We start from the raw sequence: 23,117 nt of genomic DNA on the forward strand, positions 1-23,117 counted from the left end.
AGTAGGTGGGATAACCATTTGGGTGAGAGGAATCATCACCTGGCTAAGTAGAGAAGCATGAAGGTCATGGTGCACCTGGGGAGCAGACAGCAGGTCAACTTACCAGGAGCATTATGGGCAGGTGGGGGGGTGGGTTAGAGCCTGGTGGGAAATTAATCTGTGAAAGCAGTAGGTCAGAACCAAATCATGAAGCCCTGTATGTCATGGTAAGAATGTCAAACTGTATTCTATAGGTATCTGGAAGCCATTGAAGTTTCAACTATTCTGAAAATGAGAATGTCTTGTTGACACTGATACAATGGAGTACAATTTTCCTAGGCTTTTAACATGACAAACTGGAATCCAAGAGAATCTTTTTTCCATTATGACTGTGTCCATTTCAATTATTCTGTGGAGTAAGGCAAAGGATTGATAAAATGAGCTACTATCACAAAAAAGTCAGTGAAAAAGGTTTTGCTGTAGCTTTTATCTGTCAAGTATTTATATATATATATGTATATATATATATATGTATATATATATATACATATATATACATAAAATTATAAAACTTTATTTCCATGGGCATTTTTGAATTTAAGGCAATCATTTAGACTGCTAATACTACAAAGATCAAAAATTATACCCAAATTGGAGGTCTTTAATAGACATCTTAAGAATATCAAAAATTATACCTGAAAGCATAGCATTATTTTAGAATATACTAGTTTTTAAATAGTTTTAATAACAGTAGTATATATTTTTGAGAAAGTTAACTCTTTCTAATTCTTGCGATTCAGACTTACATTGGAAGAGACCCTGTATGGAGGAGAACATTGGTAGATCCTATTGGATTTCTCGATGCTGTTGGGACAGGGCTTGGTGGCATGTCGCTTTCCCCGCCCATCAGACCTACTTGTCATGGCGCAGCCATTATTGGTAGCATTTTGATCCTTGAAAAGTGGATAGCATGCATGGGATACCAGTCTATGAGGAATAAGCAAAGATGTCAAAGTAATACTTAGGAAAATGCCATAGTTACCTATCTATATGCAATTTTACTGAATAAAACATTTGTAAATTATTCTGGCTATGTACATGCAAGTTTAATGACATTGAACATAGTCGTTCAATCATATTAACTGTTCCCCACCCCATTCCTATTTCTTCATTATAATTTTTTTTTTCATGGAAAGGCATTTTATTTTAAATATAGCAGTGTGTACATGTCAATCCCAAACTCCCAATCTATCCCTCCCCTGTACCCCTTTCCCCCAGTAACCATAAATTCCTTCTCTAAATCTGTGAGTCTATTTCTGTTTTATAAATAAGTTCATTTATATCATTTTTTTAATATTTTAAAATCTTGCTCAAATCCATTATAATAAATAAATTTATCTACTGAATAGAATTTTCCAAAGATGAAAACTGTTCATCAATTAAATCTGTGGTAATATTAATAGGGAAAGGACTCCTTAAGTCTGCATCTATAATGATAATGTAGAAGAGCCAAATTTAATGTGAAAGAGAATGAACTTTATCATACTCAGATGTAATATTCTGATAAATTATGTAAGTTTTAGAATTAAGGGGTTTTTTTTACATTTTTATTAAGTTATAGATACCTTCTCATAAGACTTCAATTATTATGTATCTGTAGTTCATGATACTTTAGAAGGAATTGTATATACTAATATAGTATTAAAGTTAATAAGGTAGAAAGTTATCAGATATATACATTATACAAACAATAAAATAATTTTGATTTCTTATTTTGAAATTGAAAAGTACAAATTATTTGGATCCAAATCTAACATAATTTATTGAATATAGAAGCAGGTAGTAAGGAAAATAAAACAATGGAATTGATTTTATGGATAGTCAATGTTGAGCTGGCCATGGAATTATCTGGTAGAATTGCCTCAAGAAAATTCAATAGTGTTCAACAAAGTAAGAGAATCTGAGCAAAGGAGCATGATGAAAACAAAGCCATTTCCTAAAAAGGTCTCAACTTGGGGACAATGAGGACTATGGATTGAAGTGTGTCAGCCCAAATTCATATGTTGAAGCCCTAACTGCCATGTGATGGTATCAGGAGATGGGGGTCTTTGGGAGAAAATTAGCTTTAAATGAAGTCATAAGGGTGGGGCCCTCATGCTGGGATCAGTGCCCTTATAACAGGAAAAGACACTAGCACTAGACGAGAAGACAAGCCAGGAGGAGTGTTCTCACCAGGAACTGAACTGACTAACACCCCAGTCTTGGGCTTCTCAGTCTCCAGAACTGTGGGAAACAAGTGCCTGTTGTTCAGGCCACACAGACTATGACATTTTGTTATGTTAACCTGACCAGACTAATACAATAAGATTTCACTGACTCTCATGTTGTTATATTTTTAAGCTCCTAAAAGGCTTTAATTTTTATTATAGTACAAAACAGAGGCCAACCAAGCACTACTACACCAGGGAGGTATTAGCCCAAGTTGTCCATTCTAAGCACCATCTTATTAGGCAAAACATAAGAAAAACATTTTAAAGGACTTTATATAAAATTCCTAACACCCACTCTCTCATAGCACCTAACTTCTCTGTAGCAGACCCAGATCACTCAGTGGAGGAGGAAAGAACACAGGGGCAGCACATACATCTACTACTAGTTATCAGCTGCAGTTTCCTTAGACAGATATCTCAGCTTTTAAGTAGATTAGTTCTTATAGGTGACACGAGGATGCTGTGTGAATATCAGACTACACGAGCATAAAGAAATGTAACCTGCCTCTTCTCATCAGATGGGATGGATAGTGACAATGATGTTCATGAGTTGTGGCAACTATACAGGACGTTTTTATGTTATTCCTCTGATTCTTAACCTAATTTTTACCTGGGATTATTTATTCATCTACTTGGGGAACTAAAGTTCTCAAGAGAGGTATCAGCAATGTCAACTACTCTCCTCCCTCCGTGGCGACTCAGTAGAACCATTTGGGTCAGAGCCACAAGAAGACAATGCTTACTTGACTCTTCATTAATTTAGCTAGAAATATATACATTCTCCAAACAATTGTTTCCAATAGCTTATAATCTCAATAGATACCAAATATAGTATATATTTAAATATAATCCATGTGTTTATATAGATACAGCATATATATTTGTAAATTTTTTGGGAAACTCTTAATATATATGTTTTCTTATTCTAACTTAAGCCACACTCTTAAGAATCCTAGAGACGTGTGTTGGGCAGCTATTTACCCACGTTTTCTCAGGTACCACCAAGCCCTATCGATGCTTCCACTGTTGCATCCACGGTGGTTCTTGCCACAGCAAGAGATCAAATTCTGAGGGGATAGGTTGGCTGTGTATCGACCTTTGGACTGAATCGCTATGCGGTCAGCTGCTACACCTGTTTCAAAGAGAATATTGATTAATAGTCAAGTGACACATGGTATTGCCAAGAATTTACATAACGCTTTTTGTTTGAATCTTAAGCTAGTCTTGGAAACTTAATGTAACTAAAAATCAAGGCTAAATGTGATGAATATATCTGTGTATTCCAACAAATTCAACTGTGTCATCATTTCAGTTACAGTTTTTGTCCAGTTTTGGCATTGCTTCATTGTCTTACCAACTTCACAGACTTCTCTAGTTCCTTGTTCCTTTCATGTTCTATATATTTCTGAATTTTTCATTAAGAAATTTGCCAAGTGAAACTCCTTGAGGGCAAGAGCCATATCTTACATTTATATCTCCTGTACCTAAAACATATAATCATGGCTTAAAATATATTTTTGAAGTGAATGTAACTAAACTCAGGAAATCAGAAAAACTGATCATAGAAATATTAATTGGAAATTCATCCATGTTAATCTGATGTATTGGAATACATTAAATCTTTGGTTTTTAAACTAATCGAGACTAACATGAATCTACATTATAAACTATCAAAAAGCTACATAGCACATTTTTATGCTTACAATTTTCTTGAACATTATGATCCTAATCTTATCTTAGTAGACGTGGAATTCACCTTGTTATATATATATATATATATATATATATATATATATATATATACACATATATATACATATATATGTGTATATATATATATATACCTTTTGTGATTGAACCCTCTATTTGTTTAAATAATTCCCTAGCATAGTTGTTGTTAATCAGTTTGTTCCTTTCCCCAACACACAGTTGTTGACCACCTACTAGGTGACAGGCCCAGGACTAAGCAGTAGAAATTGCAACAATGAACAAAAACCAAAAGAGTCATCATACTGTCCTCATAGAATAATAGACTAGGGAAATTAATCAACCAGTGGCAGAAAACTACTACGTGAGCATTTTGATCATGCTACCATGATAATATGTGTGTTGAGATCACAAGAAAATTGGAGTCAGTGATATTCTGGTACAGATTTTTTGTTGTTGTTGGAGACCTGATATAGTCTTGTTCTTAATCTCTTACTTTTGATGAAAGGCAACAAAGTCATAACCTTCCTTCTATCTATGCACTTTTCTCAGAAGTTATTGTTTTCATTCATCAAAATTATTTGTGTACTGAAACCCCTCAAGATGCTAGTTTAGAATTATTCTAAAATAATTCATTTTAAAATAATTCCTTTACATATGTATTTCTGCATATACATGTTTTTTATGTAACTACAGCATATGTACAATTCTGTAGTGTAATTGCTGGCACATTTTAGACACTCAGTGTGTGTTGAATCTATATCCTCCTACTTCCTTCTCAATTCCCATCTATTTTGTGCTAGGTACATTTCATAAGAGCAAATGCCATTATACCACCATCTCTCTTAGTCTCAAGAAAATAATTCCCTGTTTCATAAAAGAAAATAGAAATTCTTTGATGCTTCAACTTTCAGTACAAGCATTCAGAATCAAGTATATTTTTTAAATGTTAGTGTAACTATTCTTGGTTCAGAAAAGACTTTCACAAATAGTACCGAAGGAGTCAGAAGCCTGGCTTCTGGGATCACTTCCGAGACTTCTCGCCTTTCACTTTGGTCAGGTCACTTCCCCTCTTTGTGCCTCTTTTACAAAACCAAAGGCTTGAAAAAGGGGACCTCTAACATCCCCTCCAGCCCCATGAATCTGTAGATTTCAACTAAAGGATGAGGGTTTAAATTGTGATGATCTTCAATACATTGATTTTTTACAGACATTTCTGAATCTCAGTGAAGGTTTAATCCAAATTCACTTGAAATACTTGGAAAAGGTCAGAAGATTTAGGAATGACTCAGTTCAGCAAATTGCTTTCCACTCTCTCTCTGAAAACTTTCATTGGGCTTTACCTCTGAGACTCACACTATTATTTTCCCTGCTTATTTTATTCTGTCTCCAAGTTTACTCTGCAGTATGTATTGCCCTCACCATTTCAAACTCCTTCACCTATTAACTTCTGACATCTTGCTTGAATTTTATTTGGCTGCATAACAATATTTTTATATGTGTGTATATTTTAAAATTGTATTTATCCCATTTTATAGTTTTTAGCTTCTTTGAAAGACTTTTCTTATTTTAACTACAACCTCCTGACAATTTTCTAGGTCTTTAAGAGACCCTAAAATATTATCTTCTTTACTTAACACATTAAAAAAAAATAGCATCAGCCTGATTTGATGTATTGAATACACAGGATACAAAACTGTGTCATCTGTTAGGTAGAGGGACAAATCCAGACTTAGCCCTGTGCTGAGGCCATCTATGGGGCTGTGACCTGGGGATACCAGAGTACACAGGCCAAATCAGCCTAGTAAATTACTTTCAGTATTTTACCACCAATGTCTTTCCTAAGACATGTTCGGAAATACTGGTCTACCTTAAAGTAAAATTCTTATATAACCCCTAGGAGGTGTAATACATTAAGCACATGAACATAAAATGACAAATGATTTATATGATTAAATCTGTCCCCACTCAACTAGAATAGGGCTCAAAGAGGTCAAGAGTACGTTTATACTGGGGGAGTAGGCATTAGTGTAGAGGTAACAGATGGAGATGCTCCAGAGGTGAGTTCAGCCAAATGTATCTTTTCTAGAACGAACTAGCTCATACTATGAAGTGATGATATTTAGACAAAGGATCAGCACTCCTCTGTGCCAAGGAGTGCAACCCTTCAGAGCTTATGAACTTATTTCATGATGCTTTCAGTACTTAGTCTTTTGAGCACTCTTTTGGAATTATTTTTAAGCCTAGACCACAGTTTTATGAAACTGATCTTTGATAGTAGACAATCAATGTCATATTAGTCTTAATTGCTGTAATACAACCAACATGCTTTTGAGGATAATTTGGAGACCAAATCTTGGGATTAACCTGAATATCGATTTACTGGACTTGTGAAAATATATGAAAGTTGCTGCAACAGAGGTATGTATTCCTCACACAGTGGAAGCAAGAGCAACCCTAATTTGGAAACTACTCTTATTAGAAGATCAATTATATCACTTTAGAGTCAGAATCTACATAGTTGCTTTTATCTAAAATGAGATAAAACCCATTTAATCCATTATTATTAGTTCTGAATTCTTACTTTACATCAAATCTACTAGTTTAATAATTAAGTATATTCTTGCAGATCTTATCAAGAAAAAAGAACATAAGAATTATATGTCTGTGTGATATACATATTAGGATTACAGATGGTACTATAGGTAAAGAGGAACTTTATACTCTTATTATTTGGCCTTAACTCTCAAACAACAAATAAATTTTGGTAACTTCTTTGCTGCTCTTTTGATCTACTCTCTATTTAAAATTAGATGCTAAAAATAAACACCAATTTTCAGAGTAAAAACATATTTTTATATCATTTTCAGGCTGCTTTCTCTGGCAAGAGTAAGATTTTAAATTGACCAAATGTTAATATTTAACTGTTCTAAATTAAAAACCCTTTTAATTACTATGCCAAGATCTAGAGTCAAAGGAAGATTTATAAGGAAGTAATTAAAATGATTTTATTACTTGCAGTAGAAAAAGCCCAGGATGCAGCACAATTTTTTTGATCCAATGGGCCATGGGTCCATCCAGGCCATTTGTAAGAAGCAATAAAGAATTCCGGAAGATCAGTTGTTTCAGGTAAAGAAGCCTAAAGAAGAAGTAGAGGCAGAGGTGTCAGCGTTTTTCAAATATATTCCAAAAACCATTATGAGAAAACACCATGCCCTTTTAAAATGTTTGTCACTGTTTTTTATTTTGTACATTCAATTTTCTGAATGGCATCCCTGAAAAGAGTTATTTGTGTAAGATATCTATTTCACTCTATGTTTAAAAATGGCAATTCAATGTGGGGAATCATAATATATATAGTAAAAAATCATAAGAACAAACATAGAATGTGGTACCATATGGTGCAATAATTTCGGCCATTGTTTCTGTCATCTTGAATCAGAGTTTTGGTCATCCCTGTGGAAGACCACATGATGTTATTTAAATTTGGCCTCATAAACAATGTTTACTTTTATATCCCTCCTACATTGGAGAGTGTGTGCACTTCAGATGTGAAATTAATTTGGAAACAATGCATTTGTGACAAATATGCATTAACTCACTTGGAGCCCCAAGAAACACAAATTTTGTACCAGCTATTGGGAAACAAAACTGGGATAAATTGATGGATAGCTATAAAATCCTTGAAGAATAAAAAGAACTTCAGAAATCATGTAATGTCAAACATACAATGAATGCCAAGATGTCTTCAGAGTCTATGTTAGGTCCTGACGGTTTCAGCTGCTCTCTTTCCAAGAAGGCAAATTAAACCTATGGACCTTGCTCTGTTCATGTCACTCAAAGAAAGTCTAAAGCCCTATAACCTGGTTTTTTTCTTTCAAACTCCTAAAGAGTAATAAGTTTCACTTCCATAAATAATCAGTATTCCAACAAAATAAGGATGTGTTTATTAATTTTCTATCACTTATGCATACACATACATTCACACACACACATAATTTTTGAGAGTGCTTTAACGTTTTTAAAGTGTTTTATTTTCTCAATAGCTTTATGTGATATAATCAGGGAAAATATTATTTACTCTATTTTACGAATGAGGAAACAAACCTCTAAGAGTTAAATGACATACTAAGTACTCTCACTTAAATAAGAAATACCCCTGAGACGAGACCCAGATATTAGATTTCTTAACACTATGTTTCATTCATCATTTAGCCACCTTATCAGAAATAAATGGATACTTTGCAACAGAAGTAAAATGTCTACTGAAAATTTTTATGATTGTTCATTGAACAAGTCAGGCTACTGATCCAATATCTTGTCCTGCAAAATTACTTCTGACAAGTATAAAACAACTTAAGAGAATAAAGGAAAATTTTAAATGTACGCTTCTGCTTGAAAAGATATCCATCCAAAATATTTATAAATTCGAATTTCAATGAAAAAGTTCAGTTTTGACTCAAAAAACTATTATCATCTGATAAGAAAGTGATTAAATCCTGAGTTTCATTACTAAAAACACTGCTATTTAGGTGATAGAAGAAAAGTGCCAGATCTTTAAGCAGATCATGGTAGGGTATCTACATGATAACTTAAAGAACAGTATCATAGAAATCATAGAAATTCAGGTGATTTTAGATTCCTGTGCCATCAGATTGGCCATAGAATTGGAGCAGAATAAATTTACTGCTCTGAGTAGATAGTTTCAGGAACATAGACTAATTCTCCAAAGGAGCCTTTCTACCTGGGACAGAGATACACGTACCCTATACATTACTCATATTTTCCAATTGTATTATTATTGGCTAATCAGTGTGCTTTTAGGAACTTATAGTATTAAGTTGCCTCATGTTCCAGAAAAATAGCTAGAGTGTCACTGTTATTTTTTTTTTTTCCTTTGTAAATAAGGTTTATTGCAATGTTCAAAATGGCAAAAAGCAAATCTAAATGTCCAACAATAGAGAAAATATTCAATTAAAGTCACTGAACATATATGGAGGGGGATATTTATTGACATAGAAAAATGTTTATATATTTTTTTATGAAAGAAAAAGAATATTCATTTATTTTTAATGACTTATTAGAACAAATACCTATAGATATCATTATATATATGATATATAAATTAATTATACAATATATCATGTATTAATTATTAAAACATACTCTGGTAAATATTATATATTCAATATGAAACAGGAGGAAAGGGGGCAGGGCACAACCTTTAAAAGAATTACATAGCCCGAGGACACAACATAAACTGATTAGAACAAAATAGGTCCAAGATGGCGGACGAGTCTACTTCCACTAGACCTTGAGCCTCAGTATACACTCATTGTAACACATCAGCAAGCTAAGCAACACACCCACAGGTGCCACGACAGTTCCAAGGATGACCATAAAGGTCAAAAAGTGAGCGGTGGCTCAATTCCTAGAAATCCCCACCCCTTCCCCAAAATAGCTGGAATACTCCTCCCACTCATCAGCGTATGAAATTACTCACCCCTATAAAACTAACAACCCCATACCCTGGTGCTGCCCTCGCCTTCTTTTTTTTTTTTTATTTTTTTTTATAGGTATACCTGGATTTAATTCTCACTTCTACCGCTTGGTAGCTGGATAGCCTTAGGCAAGTTTCATACCTCCCTGAAATTCACTTAATTCAGTCTGTAAAATGGCATAATAACTTATTATAGCATCCTTTTAGGAATTTTAAATCAGTTCTTGAAATAAAAGTACACAATATATAGACAAGTATGGATTCCTCAATAGATGTTTGACCTTTCATTTCTCCAGTATCCCACCCGCATCAAATAAAGAAAAATACTTTTTAAAATTTACGAATATTTCATTGTTGTAAAGTTAAAGCCATAAAAATAATCAAATGGCCTACTATCATACCGTTAGAAGAAAAAAAAAAGGTGTTCATGAGAGTTCCATATTAGAATACAAGTTTTCCTTAGGCACCTGTTTATGTATGCTATTCTGCTCTTTGCAATAAATAATTAAATTTAAAAGACTTAATTCCTCACTTTTAAGACCTTATTAGTTTACAAATTACATATTGACCTATGCTAAATTTTATACCGACCCATGCTAATGAATTCAGTACAGAAAACAAAAAACACTGCACTCAAGCAAACTACATATATATATATATATATATATATATAACTTATATGAGAATTGCTACTCCAGCTTTCTTTTGGTTTCCATTTGCATGAAATACCTTTTTCCATCCCCTTACTTTCAGTCTGTATGTGTCTCTAGGTCTGAAGTGGGTCTCTTGTAGACAGCAAATATATGGGTCTTGTTTTTGTATCCATTCAGCCAATCTGTGTCTTTTGGTGGGAGCATTTAGTCCATTTACATTTAAGGTAATTATCGATATGTGTGTTCCCATTCCCATTTTCTTAATTGTTTGGGGTTTGTTATTGTAGGTCTTTTCCTTCTTTTGTGTTTCTTGCCTAGAGAAGTTCCTTTAGCAGTTGTTGTAGAGCTGGTTTGGTGGTGCTGAACTCTCTCAGCTTTTGCTTGTCTGTAAAGGTTTTAATTTCTCCATCAAATCTGAAAGAGATCCTTGCTGGGTAGAGTAAACTTGGTTGCAGGTTTTTCTCCTTCAACACTTTCAATATGTCCTGCCACTCCCTTCTGGCTTGCAGAGTTTCTGCTGAAAGATCAGCTGTTAACCTTATGGGGATTCCCTTGTGTGTTATTTGTTGTTTTTCCCTTGCTGCTTTTAATATGTTTTCTTTGTATTTAATTTTTGACAGTTTGATTAATATGTGTCTTGGCGTATTTCTCCTTGGATTTATCCTGTATGGGACTCTCTGTGCTTCCTGGACTTGATTAACTATTTCCTTTCCCATATTAGGGAAGTTTTCAACTATAATCTCTTCAAATATTTTCTCAGTCCCTTTCTTTTTCTCTTCTTCTTCTGGAACCCCTATAATTCGAATGTTGGTGCGTTTAATGTTGTCCCAGAGGTCTCTGAGACTGTCCTCAGTTCTTTTCATTCTTTTTTCTTTATTCTGCTCTGCAGTAGTTATTTCCACTATTTTATCTTCCAGGTCACTTATCCGTTCTTCTGCCTCAGTTATTCTGCTATTGATCCCATCTAGAGTACTTTTAATTTCATTTATTGTGTTGTTCATCGTTGCCTGTTTCATCTTTAGTTCTTCTAGGTCCTTGTTAACTGATTCTTGCATTTTGTCCATTCTATTGTCCATTCTATCTCCAAGATTTCGGATCAACCTTACTATCATTATTCTGAATTCTTTTTCCGGTAGACTGCCTATTTCCTCTTCATTTGTTAGGTCTGGTGGGTTTTTATCTTGCTCCTTCATCTGCTGTGTGTTTTTCTGTCTTTTCATTTTGCTTATCTTACTGTGTTTGTGGTCTCCTTTTTTGCAGGCTGAAGGTTCGTAGTTCCTGTTGTTTTTTGTGTCTGTCCCCAGTGGCTAAGGTTGGTTCAGTGGGTTGTGTCGGCTTCCTGGTGGAGGGTACTAGTGCCTGTGTTCTGGTGGATGAGGCTGGATCTTGTCTTTCTGGTGGGCAGGTCCACGTCTGGTGGTGTGTTTTGGGGTGTCTGTAGACTTATTATGATTTTGGGCAGCCTCTCTGCTCATGGGTGGGGTTGTGTTCCTGTCTTGCTAGTTGTTTGGCATAGGATGTCCAGCACTGTAGCTTGCTGGTCGTTGAGTGAAGCTGGGTGCTGGCGTTGAGATGGAGATCTCTCGGAGATTTTTGCTGTTTGATATTATGTGCAGCTGGGAGGCCTCTTGTGGACCAGTGTCCTGAAGTTGGCTCTCCCACCTCAGAGGCACAGCACTGACTCCTGGCTGCAGCACCAAGAGCCTTTCATCCACAGGGCTCCTTAATTTGGGATGATTCGTTGACTATTCAGGTATTCCACAGATGCAGGGTATATCAAGTTGATTGTGGAGCTTTAATCCGCTGCTTCTGAGGCTGCTGGGAGAGATTTCCCTTTCTCTTCTTTGTTCTCACAGCTCCCAGGGGCTCAGCTTTGGATTTGGCCCCGCCTGTGCGTGTAGGTCGCCGGAGGGCGTCTGTTCTTTGCTCAGACAGGACGGGGTTAAAGGAGCCGCTGATTCGGAGGCTCTGGCTCACTCAGGCCGGGGGGTAGGGAGGGTCACGGAGTGTGGGGCGGGCCTGCAGCGGCAGAGGCCGGCGTGACGTTGCAGCCTGAGGCGCGCCGTGCGATCTCCCGGGCGAGTTGTCCCTGGATCCCGGGACCCTGGCAGTGGCGGGCTGCACAGGCTCCCCGGAAGGGCGTGTGGCTAGTGACCTGTGTTCGCACACAGGCCTCCTGGTGGTGGCAGCAGCGGCCTTAGCGTCTCATGTCTGTCTCTGGGCTCCGCACTTTTAGCCGCGGCTCGCGCCCGTCCCTGGAGCTCTCTCAAGCAGCGTTCTTAATCCCCTCTCCTCGTGTACCAGGAAACAAAGAGGGACGTAAAAGTCTCTTGCCTCTTCGGCAGGTCCAGACTTTTCCCCGGACTCTCTCCCGGCTAGCCGCGGTGCACTAACGCCCTGCAGGCTGTGTTCACGCCGCCAACCTCAGTCCTCTCCCGGCGCTCCGACAAAAGCCGGAGCCTCAGCTCCCAGTCCCGCCCGCCCTGGCGGGCGAGCAGAAAAGCCTCTCGGCTGGTGAGTTCCGGTCGGCCCGATCCTCTGCGCTGGAATCTGTCCGCTTTGCCCTCCGCACCCCTGTTGCTGTGCTCTCCTCCGCGGCTCCCAAGCTCCCCCACTCCGCCTCCCGAAGTCTCCACCCGCGAAGGGGCTTCCTAGTGTGTGGACACTTTTCCTCCTTCACAGCTCTCTCCCGCTGGTGCAGGACCCGTCCCTATCCTTTTGTCTCTGTTTAGTTTTTTCTTTTGCCCTAACCAGGTACGAGGGGGGTTCCTTGCCTTTTGGGAGGTCTGAGGTCTTCTGCCAGCGTTCAGTAGGTGCTCCGTAGGAGTTGTTCCACGCGTAGATGTATTTCTGGTGTATCTGTGGGGAGGAAGGTGATCTCCGCGTCTTACTCTTCCGCCATCTTCCCGGAAGTCCTGTTATTTTAATTTATCACTTTATAATTCTAATTTAATAGCAGAACTAGGATATTTCCATTCTGCTCTGTGGAAGCAGTAAAGATATAACTATGACTTCAGACAGATCTCATCAGGATTAGGCTATTCAGAATCTGATGTCCCCATTCCAAAGTTGACCAGAGAACTTTGCACATGGAGGTATTCCATAAATATCTGATAATAACGAGGAGACACATATCTAGCTGGTAGATTTCATCACTTTAAAATATCATTTTCCTCCCAAAGGCACATTAAATTAAATTATAATGACAGCATGCACTTGTTTTCTTATGATTTATTGTTTAAAAATAAAAATCTATGAAAGGATAATCCTTCTCCATAAGATAAGGCAATAGAAAAACAACAGGAAAAATGCCATATTCATTAAAAACATATTTACCAACCCACTAAACCAGGTCAATTCATGAAGCTCACCTGTTGGCTCTGTCATGATTTTTACCAATTAATTAATATTGTGTTTCCTAAAAATAAACCCATAGGATTTGAGGCCCAGTAAGCACATATTACCTTACAATTTAATTTACCTTATGATACCAGATGATCTGATATAATAAACTCATGGCAAATTTTACATCTCATTACTCCATAATTATTTCATTCCCTATAAAGTAAGAGTGTTTTTAAGGGCTTATAAATAAAAGTAAACACCACAGAATAACAGCTTTTAGGAATTGGTAATAGAAGTCTGGCTTCAATAAATGATTTTTTTTTTTTTGGGGGGTCAAAGGATAGCTTCATAAAGCAAAAAAGTCAAGTGACTCAGCTGACAGAGACAAAAATTCCAAAATGATAGTGGTTTAAGATAGAAATTTAATTTTAAAAAGTTTTACACTATTACATATGGGCATTTTTAATTATTTCCATTATAATGTTGAAAATTTTCAGTCATAATCTAATTCTATTTCAAAATTAATATTAGTCAAACTTGAATAGTCTCCCTGCTTTAATATTTCAATTTAAATATTAAAGATACTGTGAACAAATGTAAGAATTAAATTCAGTGGTGAACACTGGAGAATTTTTTACAATAATTCATGCATTTTAATCAAATCAAAATCTCTAAAAGTAATGGAAACCTAGTCACAGAACAGCTTGAGAACAAACCAATCAAATTCTGGACATTCAGGACATTCTTATTAAAAGTCCATATAGGGGCTTCCCTGGTGGCACAGTGGTTGAGAGTCCGCCTGCCGATGCAGAGGACACGGGTTTGTGCCCGGGCCCGGGAAGATCCCACATGCCGCGGAGCGTCTAGGCCTGTGAGTCATGGCCACTGAGCCTGCGCGTCCGGAGCCTGTGCTCTGCAACGGGAGAGGCCACAACAGTGAGAGGCCCGCATACTACAAAAAAATAAAATAAAATAAAAAAACCCATATCTACACAATATCCACTCAGTGAATCACTCCCTTCATCCCTAGTTGCATTTATTCCCACTTAAACTTGGATAATGAGTGACCTGAGAATCAGAAGAAGGCAACAGAGAACATCATTCTCTTCTGACCTTCACAATCCAAGGTCAGTGGCCATGCATACTAAGAAATGTCTTCCAAGGTACTTGATATTGGCGGGGAAAAGGCTAAGTTTTTCGTTGTTGACGGCAAAATGAATTTTTCATCTTCAATATTTGCCTTGATGTCTTAACTCTGAAAGAGTTATGCTTTGATAATTTGCTAATTACTGTTTTTTTTTAAAAATCTAATTTCTTGTACATATAAATAATCAGTGACCATGCTATGGCTGGTGGTGCCAGTTCTCCAGGGCTCCTTGTTTGAATAGGCTTTCCTTTTATTCGTAGTGATAATTTTAGCTCAGTACCTGCAAGCTCAGAAAAATGACTATATTTCCTGGTCCCCCTTGGATCCCAGGTGTGGCCACATTACTAAATTCTGGCCCATGGAGTGTAAGCACAAGTGTCACTGGCAGCTTCTGAGAACTCTTCCTTAAGAGAAGTTTGGCACTTGATTTTACTCCTTTTTATTGATCTTTTTTAAAATTTTCCTGTTGGCAGGAATTTGGGTATAGATGGACATGCAGCAGCTTCTTGAACCATTATATGACCTCGGATATAAAGCCTCTGGAAAATAGAACAAGGAGGAAGAAGCCTGGGTATCCAACACCAAGGAGTGCAATTCTACCATCCACCTCCAGTTTTGTTGGTAAGAAATCAATTTCTATTTAAGTCACTATCATTTTGGACTTTTGTCAGTCTCTGATGAGCCCAATCAAAGCTAAAACAGCACGCAGAACTGACATTAAAGATGCTATGGCAGGAGAGAGGGGGAAGATGGTGGAAGAGTAAGACGTAGAGATCACCTTCCTCTCCACAAATACATCAGAAATACATCTACACGTGGAACAATTCCTACAGAACACCTACTGAACGCTGGCAGAAGACCTCCCAAAAGGTAAGAAACTCCCCACGTACCTGGGTAGGGCAAAAGAAAAAAAGAATAAACAGAGACAAAAGAATAGGGATGGGACCTGCACCAGCGGGAGGGAGCCTTGAAGGAGGAAAGGTTTCCACACACTAGAAGCCCCTTCACGGGCGGAGACTGCAGATAGCAGAGGGGTGGAGCTTCGGAGCTGTGGAGGAGAGCACAGCCACAGGGGTGCGGAGGGCAAAGCAGAGAGATTGCCAGGCCTTTGCAGCTGCACGCTCGCCCTGCCTTCCGTACCCCTCCCTCCCCCGGCCTGAGTGAGCCGGAGCCCCCAAATCAGCATCTCCTTTAACCCCATCCTGTCTGAGAAGAACAGACGCCCTCTGGCGACCTACATGCAGAGGCAGGGCCAAATCCAAAGCTGAACCCCGGGAGCTGTGCGAACAAACAAGAGAAAGGGAAATCTCTCCCAGCAGCCTCAGAAGCAGCGGATTAAAGCTCCACAATCAACTTGATGTACCCTGCATCTGTGGAATACCTGAATAGACAACAAATCACCCCAAATTAGAAGGTGGACTTTGAGAGCAAGATTTATTATTTTTTCCCCTTTTCCTCTTTTTGTGAGTGTGTATGTGTACGCTTCTGGGTGAAAATTTGTCTGTATAGATTTTCTTTCACCATTTGTCTTAGGGTTCTATCTGTCCATTTTTTGTTTTGTTTTGTCTTCTACTTTTTAAAAAAATTTCTTTCTGAGTAATTATTTTTTCATTTTAATAACTTTATTTTATTTTACCTTACTTTATTTTCTTTTCTTTTATCCTCTTTCTTTCTTTCTACTTTTTCTCCCTTTTATTCTGAGCCATGTTGATGAAAGGCTCTTGGTGCTGCAGCCAGGAGTCAGTGCTTTGCCTCTGAGGTGGGAGAGCCAACTTCAGGACACTGGTCCACAAGAGACCTCCCAGCTCCACATAATATCAAACGGCAAAAATCACCCAGAGATCTCCATCTCAACACCAACACCCAGATTCACTCAACAGCCAGCAAGCTACAGTGCTGGACACCCTATGCCAAACAACTAGCAAGACAGGAACACAACACCACCCATTAGCAGAGAGGCTGCCTAAAATCATAATAAGTCCACAGACACCTCAAAGCACACCACCAGACATGGACCTGCCTACCAGAAAGACAAGATCCAGCCTCATCCACCAGAACACAGGCACTAGCCCCCTCCACCAGGAAGCCTACACAACCCACTGAACCAACTTTAGCCACTGGGGACAGACACCAAAAACAATGGGAACTACAAACCTGCAGCCTGCAAAAAGGAAACCCAAGACACAGTAAGATAAGCAAAATAAGAAGACAGAAAAACACACAGCAGATGAAGGAGCAAGATAAAAACCCACCAGACCTAACAAATGAAGAGGAAATAGGCAGTCTACTTGAAAAATAATTCAGAATAATGATAGTAAAGATGATCCAAAATCTTGGAAACAGAATAGAGAAAATGCGAGAAACCTTTAACAAGGACCTAGAAGAACTAAAGATGAAAGAAGCAATGATGAAAAACACAATAAATGAAATTAAAAATACTCTAGAAGAGATCAATAGCAGAATAACTGAGGCAGAAGAACAGATAAGTGACCTGGAAGATAGAATAGTGGAAATAACTACTGCAGAGAAGAATAAAGAAAAAAGAATGAAAAGAACTGAGGACAGTCTCAGAGACCTCTGGGACAATATTAAACGCACCAACATTCAAATTATAGGGGTTCCAGAAGAAGAAGAGAAAAAAGAAGGGACTGAGAAAATATTTGAAGAGGTTATAGTTGAAAACTTCCCTAATATGGGAAAGGAAATAGTTAATCAAGTCCAGGAAGCACAGAGAGTCCCATACAGGATGAATCCAAGGAGAAACATGCCAAGACACATATTAATCAAACTGTCAAAAATTGAATTCAAAGAAAACATATTAAAAGCAGCAAGGGGAAAACAACAAATAACACACAAGGGAATCCCCATAAGGTTAACAGCTGACCTTTCAGCAGAAACTCTGCAAGCCAGAGGGACTGGCAGGACATATTTAAAGTGATGAAGGAGAAAAACCTACAACCAAGTTTACTCTACCCAGCAAGGATCTCTTTCAGATTTGATGGAGAAATTAAAACCTTTACAGACAAGCAAAAGCTAAGAGAGTTCAGCACCACTAAACCACCTTTACAAAAAATGCTAAAGGATCTTCTCTAGGCAGGAAACACAAGAGAAGGAAAAGACCTACAATAACAAACCCCAAACAATTAAGAAAATGGGAATAGGAACATACATATCAATAATTACCTTAAATGTAAATGGACTAAATGCTCCCACCAAAAGTCACAGATTGGCTGAATGGATACAAAAAAAAGACCCATATATACGCTGTCTACAAGAGACCCACTTCAGACCTAGAGACACATACAGACTGAAAGTGAAGGGATGGAAAAAGATATTCCATGCAAATGGAAACCAAAAGAAAGCTGGAGTAGCAATTCTCATATCAGACAAAATAGACTTTAAAATAAAGGCTATTAGAAGAGACAAAGAAGGACACCACATAATGATCAAGGGATCGATCCAAGAAGAATATATAACGATTATAAATATTTATGCACCCAACATAGGAGCAGCTCAATACATAAGGTAAATACTAACAGCCATAAAAGAGGAAATCGACAGTAACACATTCATAGTAGGGGACTTTAACACCCCACTTTCACCCATGGACAGCTCATCCAAAATGAAAATAAATAAGGAAACACAAGCTTTAAATGATACATTAAACGAGATGGACTTAATTGATATTTATAGGACATTCCATCCAAAAACAGCAGAATACACTTTATTCTCAAGTACTCATGGAGCATTCTCCAGGATAGATCATATCTTGGGTCACAAATCAAGCCTTGGTAAATTTAAGAAAATTGAAATCGTATCAAGTATCCTTTCCAACCACAACGCTATGAGACTAGATATCAATTACAGGAAAAGATCTGTAAAAAATACAAACACATGGAGGCTAAACCATACACTACTTAATAACAAAGTGATCACTGAAGAAATCAAAGAGGAAATCAAGAAATACCTAGAAACAAATGACAATGGAGACAAGACAACCCAAAACCTATGGGATGCAGCAAAAGCAGTTCTAAGAACGAAGTTTATAGCAATACAATCCTACCTTAAGAAACAAGAAACATCTCGAATAAACAACCTAACCTTGCACCTAAAGGAATTAGAGAAAGAAGAACAAAAAAACCCGAAAGTTAACAGAAGGAAAGAAATCATAAAGATCAGATCAGAAATAAACGAAAAAGAAATGAAGGAAATGATAGCAAAGATCAATAAAACGAAAAGCTGCCTTTGAGAAGATAAACAAAATTGATAAACCATTAGCTAGACTCATCAAGAAAAAAAGGGAGAAGACTCAAATCAATAGAATTAGAAATGAAAACGGAGAAGTAACAACTGACACTGCAGAAATACAAAGGATCATGAGAGATTAATACAAGCAACTCTATGCCAATAAAATGGAAAACCTGGAAGAAATGGACAAATTCTTAGAAATTCACTACACACCAAGACTGAATCAGGAAGAAATAGAAAATGTGAAGAGACCAATCACAAGCACCGAAATTGAAACTGTGATTAAAAATCTTCCAACAAACAAAAGTCCAGGACCAGATGGCTTCACAGGCGAATTCTATCAAACATTTAGAGAAGAGCTAACACCTATCTTTCTCAAACTCTTCCAAAATATAGCAGAGGGAGGAACACACCCAAACTCATTCTACGAGGCCACCATCACTCTGATATCAAAACCAGACGAAGATGTCACAAAGAAAGAAAACTACAGGCCAATATCACTGATGAACATAGTTGCAAAAATCCTCAACAAAATACTAGCAAACAGAATCCAACAGCACATTAAAAGAATCATACACTATGATCAAGTGGGGTTTATCCCAGGAATGGAAGGATTCTTCAATATATGCAAATCAATCAATGTGATACACCGTATTAACTAATTGAAGGAGAAAAACCATATGGTCATCTCAATAGATGCAAAGAAAGCTTTTGACAAAATTCAATGCTCATTTATGATAAAAAAACCCTCCAGGAAGTAGGCATAGAGGGAACTTTCCTCAACATATTAAAGGCCATATATGACAAACCCACAGCCAACATCATCCTCAATGGTGAAAAACTGAAAGCACTTCCACTAAGATCAGGAAGAAGATAAGGTTGCCCACTCTCACCACTCTTATTCAACATAGTTTTGGAAGTTTTAGCAACAGCAATCAGAGGAGAAAAGAAAATAAATGAATCCAAAACGGAAAATAAGAAGTAAAGCTGTCACTATTTGCAGATGACATGATACTATACATAGAGAATCCTAAAGATGCTACCAGAAAACTACTAGAGCTAATCAATGAATTTGGTAAAGTAGCAGGATACAAAATTAATGCACAGAAATCTCTGGCATTCCTATACACTAATGATGAAAAATCTGAAATTGAAATCAAGAAAACACTCCCATTTACCATTGCAACAAAAAGAATAAAATATCTAGGAATAAACCTACCTAAGGAGACAAAAGACCTGTATGCAGAAAATTATAAGACACTGATGAAAGAAATTAAAGGTGATACAAATAGATGGAGAGATATACCATGTTCTTGGATTGGAAGAATCAACATTGTGAAAATGACTGTACTACCCAAAGCAATCTACAGATTCAATGCAATCCCTATCAAACTACCACTGGCATGTTTCACAGAACTAGAACAAAAAATTTCACAATTTGTATGGAAACACAAAAGACCCCGAATAGCCAAAGCAATCTTGAGAAGGAAAAAGTAGCTGGAAGAATCAGGCTTCCTGATTTCAGACTATACTGCAAAGCTACAGTAATCAAGACAGTATGGTACTGGTACAAAAACAGAAATATAGACCAATGGAACAGGATAGAAAGCCCAGAGATAAACCCACACACATATGGTCACCTTGTCTTTGATAAAGGAGGCAGGAATGTACAGTAGAGAAAGGACAGCCTCTTCAATAAGTGGTGCTGGGAAAACTGGACAGGTACATGAAAAAATATGAGATTAGATCACTCCCTAACACCATACACAAAAATAAGCTCAAAATGGATTAAAGACCTAAATGTAAGGCCAGAAACTATCAAACTCTTAGAGAAAAACATAGGCAGAACACTCTATGACATAAATCACAGCAAGATCCTTTTTGACCCACCTCCTAGAGAAATGGAAATAAAAACAAAAATAAACAAATGGGACCTAATGAAACTACAAAGCTTTTGCACAGCAAAGGAAACCATAAACAAGATGAAAAGACAACCCTCAGAATGGGAGAAAATATTTGCAAATGAAGCAACTGACAAAGGATTAATCTCCAAAATTTATAAGCAGCTCATGCAGTTCAATAACAAAAAAACAAACAACCCAATCCAAAAATGGGCAGAAGACCTAAATAGACATTTCTCCAAAGAAGATATACAGACTGCCGACAAACACATGAAAGAATGCTCAACATCATTAATAACTAGGGCAATGCATATCAAAACTGCAATGTGATATCATCTCACATCAGTCAGAATGGCATCATCATAAAATCTAGAAACCATAAATGCTGGAGAGGGTGTGGAGAAAAGGGAACACTCTTGCACTGCTGGTGGGAATGTGAATTGGTACAGCCACTATGGAGAACAGTATGGAGGTTCCTTAAAAAACTGCAAATAGAGCTACCATATGACCCAGCAATCCCACTACTGGGCATATACCCTGAGAAAACCATAATTCGAAAAGAGTCATGTACCAAAATGTTCACTGCAGCTCTATTTACAATAGCCAGGAGATGAAAACAACCTAAGTGTCCATCATCGGATGAATGGATAAAGAAGATGTGGCACATATATACAATGGAATATTACTCAGCCATAAAAAGAAATGAAATTGAGCTATTTGTAATGAGGTGGATGGACCTAGATTCTGTCATGCAGAGTGATGTAAGTCAGAAGGAGAAAGACAAATACCGTATGCTAACACATATATATGGAATTTTAAAAAAAATGTCATGAAGAGCCTAGGGGTAAGACAGGAATAAAGATACAGACCTACTAGAGAATGGACTTGAGGATATGGGGAGGGGGAAGGGTAAGCTGTGACAAAGTGAGAGAGTGGCATGGACATATATACACTACCAAACGTAAAATAGATAGCTAGTGGGAAGCAGCCACATAGCACAGGGAGATCAGCTCGGTGCTTTGTGACCACCTAGAGGGGTTGGATAGGGAGGGTGGGAGGGAGGGAGACACAAGAGGGAAGAGTATGGGAACATACATATATGTATAACTGATTCACTTTGTTATAAAGCAGAAACTAACACACCATTGTAAAGCAATTATATTCCAATAAAGATGTTAAAAAAGAAAAAAGAATTCCCAAAAGAAAAAAAAAAAAGATGCTATGGTAGGGCAATACCATATTTCATTGAACCCAGGACATCATCAAATGTAAGAAGCCTCCCAATTTTAGAGTTGTAAAAAAGTGAAGAAAATGTGCCTCTGGAGATTGATGAACTGATATTTCCTAAAACGACTTCATTAGAACACTAGTTCTGAGAAATTGTAATAGATAATTACAAAAAGAGGAGCTGATTAATCAAACAGTTCTGAGAAACTGGTTTTAACAATTAAATAGATTTTTGTCCTCAATGCAGTAGTTTTTATAAACTACCTAATTGCTGCTGAGAGTCTCTAAGAAATGAAAATAATGTTTGTGATTTTTAATGTGCATGACCCAATGCAAGGTATTTTACTTACTTTCCTTTGATTTCACATCAGTTTTATTGTGAAGCAGATCAGAGGACTAGTGTTTCATGGAATGCACTTTGGCAAGAACCACAGTATGGACTAGATAGACCCAAATTTGGGGAGTCCATGTAACCAAGCCAGACCATATGAGGCCTTCCAAAATAGACCCACACCCATGTTCTCTGCCTGCCTTTTGTCTGTAGAAAAACTTTAGTCAAAGAATAAATTTAATCAGAGAGGTGAGAAAATGCAGAAAGAAAGGGAAACAGTCAAGTAAGACAAAATAAGAATACTTTAACCATTAAACTAAGTCAAGGACCTTTAGTTCTTTCTCAAGGACTAGAGATAATATTCTGAGCCATGTCCTTTGAGCTGTTTTGCAGATACTGAAACCCTTACCAGGTGGAAGAAGTTAACTGTATGCTGCCCACAAGCACTTAGACTGCAGACCGGTTGGAGCTGGAAGGTTGATAATGCTGACTCCCAATTACCTCACCACCAACCAATGAGAAGAATGTCTACAAACTGACCACGCCCTGCTCCTTGAACACTGTAAGACTCCTCACTACCCCCTCCAGGGCGGGACACACGGTTTTGAGGGCATTAGCCCTCTGTGGCCCCCTTTGCCTGGCAAAGCAATGAAGCTATTCTTTTCTACTTCACCCAAGACTCTGTCTCTGCCTTTCTATTCGGCACTGGTGAACGGATATCAACACACAGGCTCCTTATATCAACACACCAAATCACCTCAGGAATCTACCTTTTAACAGCCCCAAATTTTTGTTCCCAGAGAAGGGAA

The 23,117-nt window shown here is 37.6% G+C and overlaps 1 protein-coding gene across 1 annotated transcript in view; it reads right to left on the reverse strand.

Moving 5' to 3' along the window:
* TINAG (tubulointerstitial nephritis antigen) overlaps positions 1–23,117 on the reverse strand; it is a 98,772-nt gene that overhangs the window by 54,025 nt on the left and 21,630 nt on the right. Inside the window, exons 5-7 of the mRNA XM_004267771.1 lie at positions 6,972–7,095; positions 3,231–3,381; positions 786–966 (exon numbers count right to left, since the gene is read on the reverse strand). Coding sequence (XP_004267819.1) covers positions 786–966; positions 3,231–3,381; positions 6,972–7,095 — 456 coding nt within the window. The remainder of the gene's footprint in view (positions 1–785; positions 967–3,230; positions 3,382–6,971; positions 7,096–23,117) is intronic.

Source organism: Orcinus orca, chromosome 10 (genome assembly GCF_937001465.1).
Source record: "Orcinus orca chromosome 10, mOrcOrc1.1, whole genome shotgun sequence".
NCBI classification, from domain to species: domain Eukaryota; kingdom Metazoa; phylum Chordata; class Mammalia; order Artiodactyla; family Delphinidae; genus Orcinus; species Orcinus orca.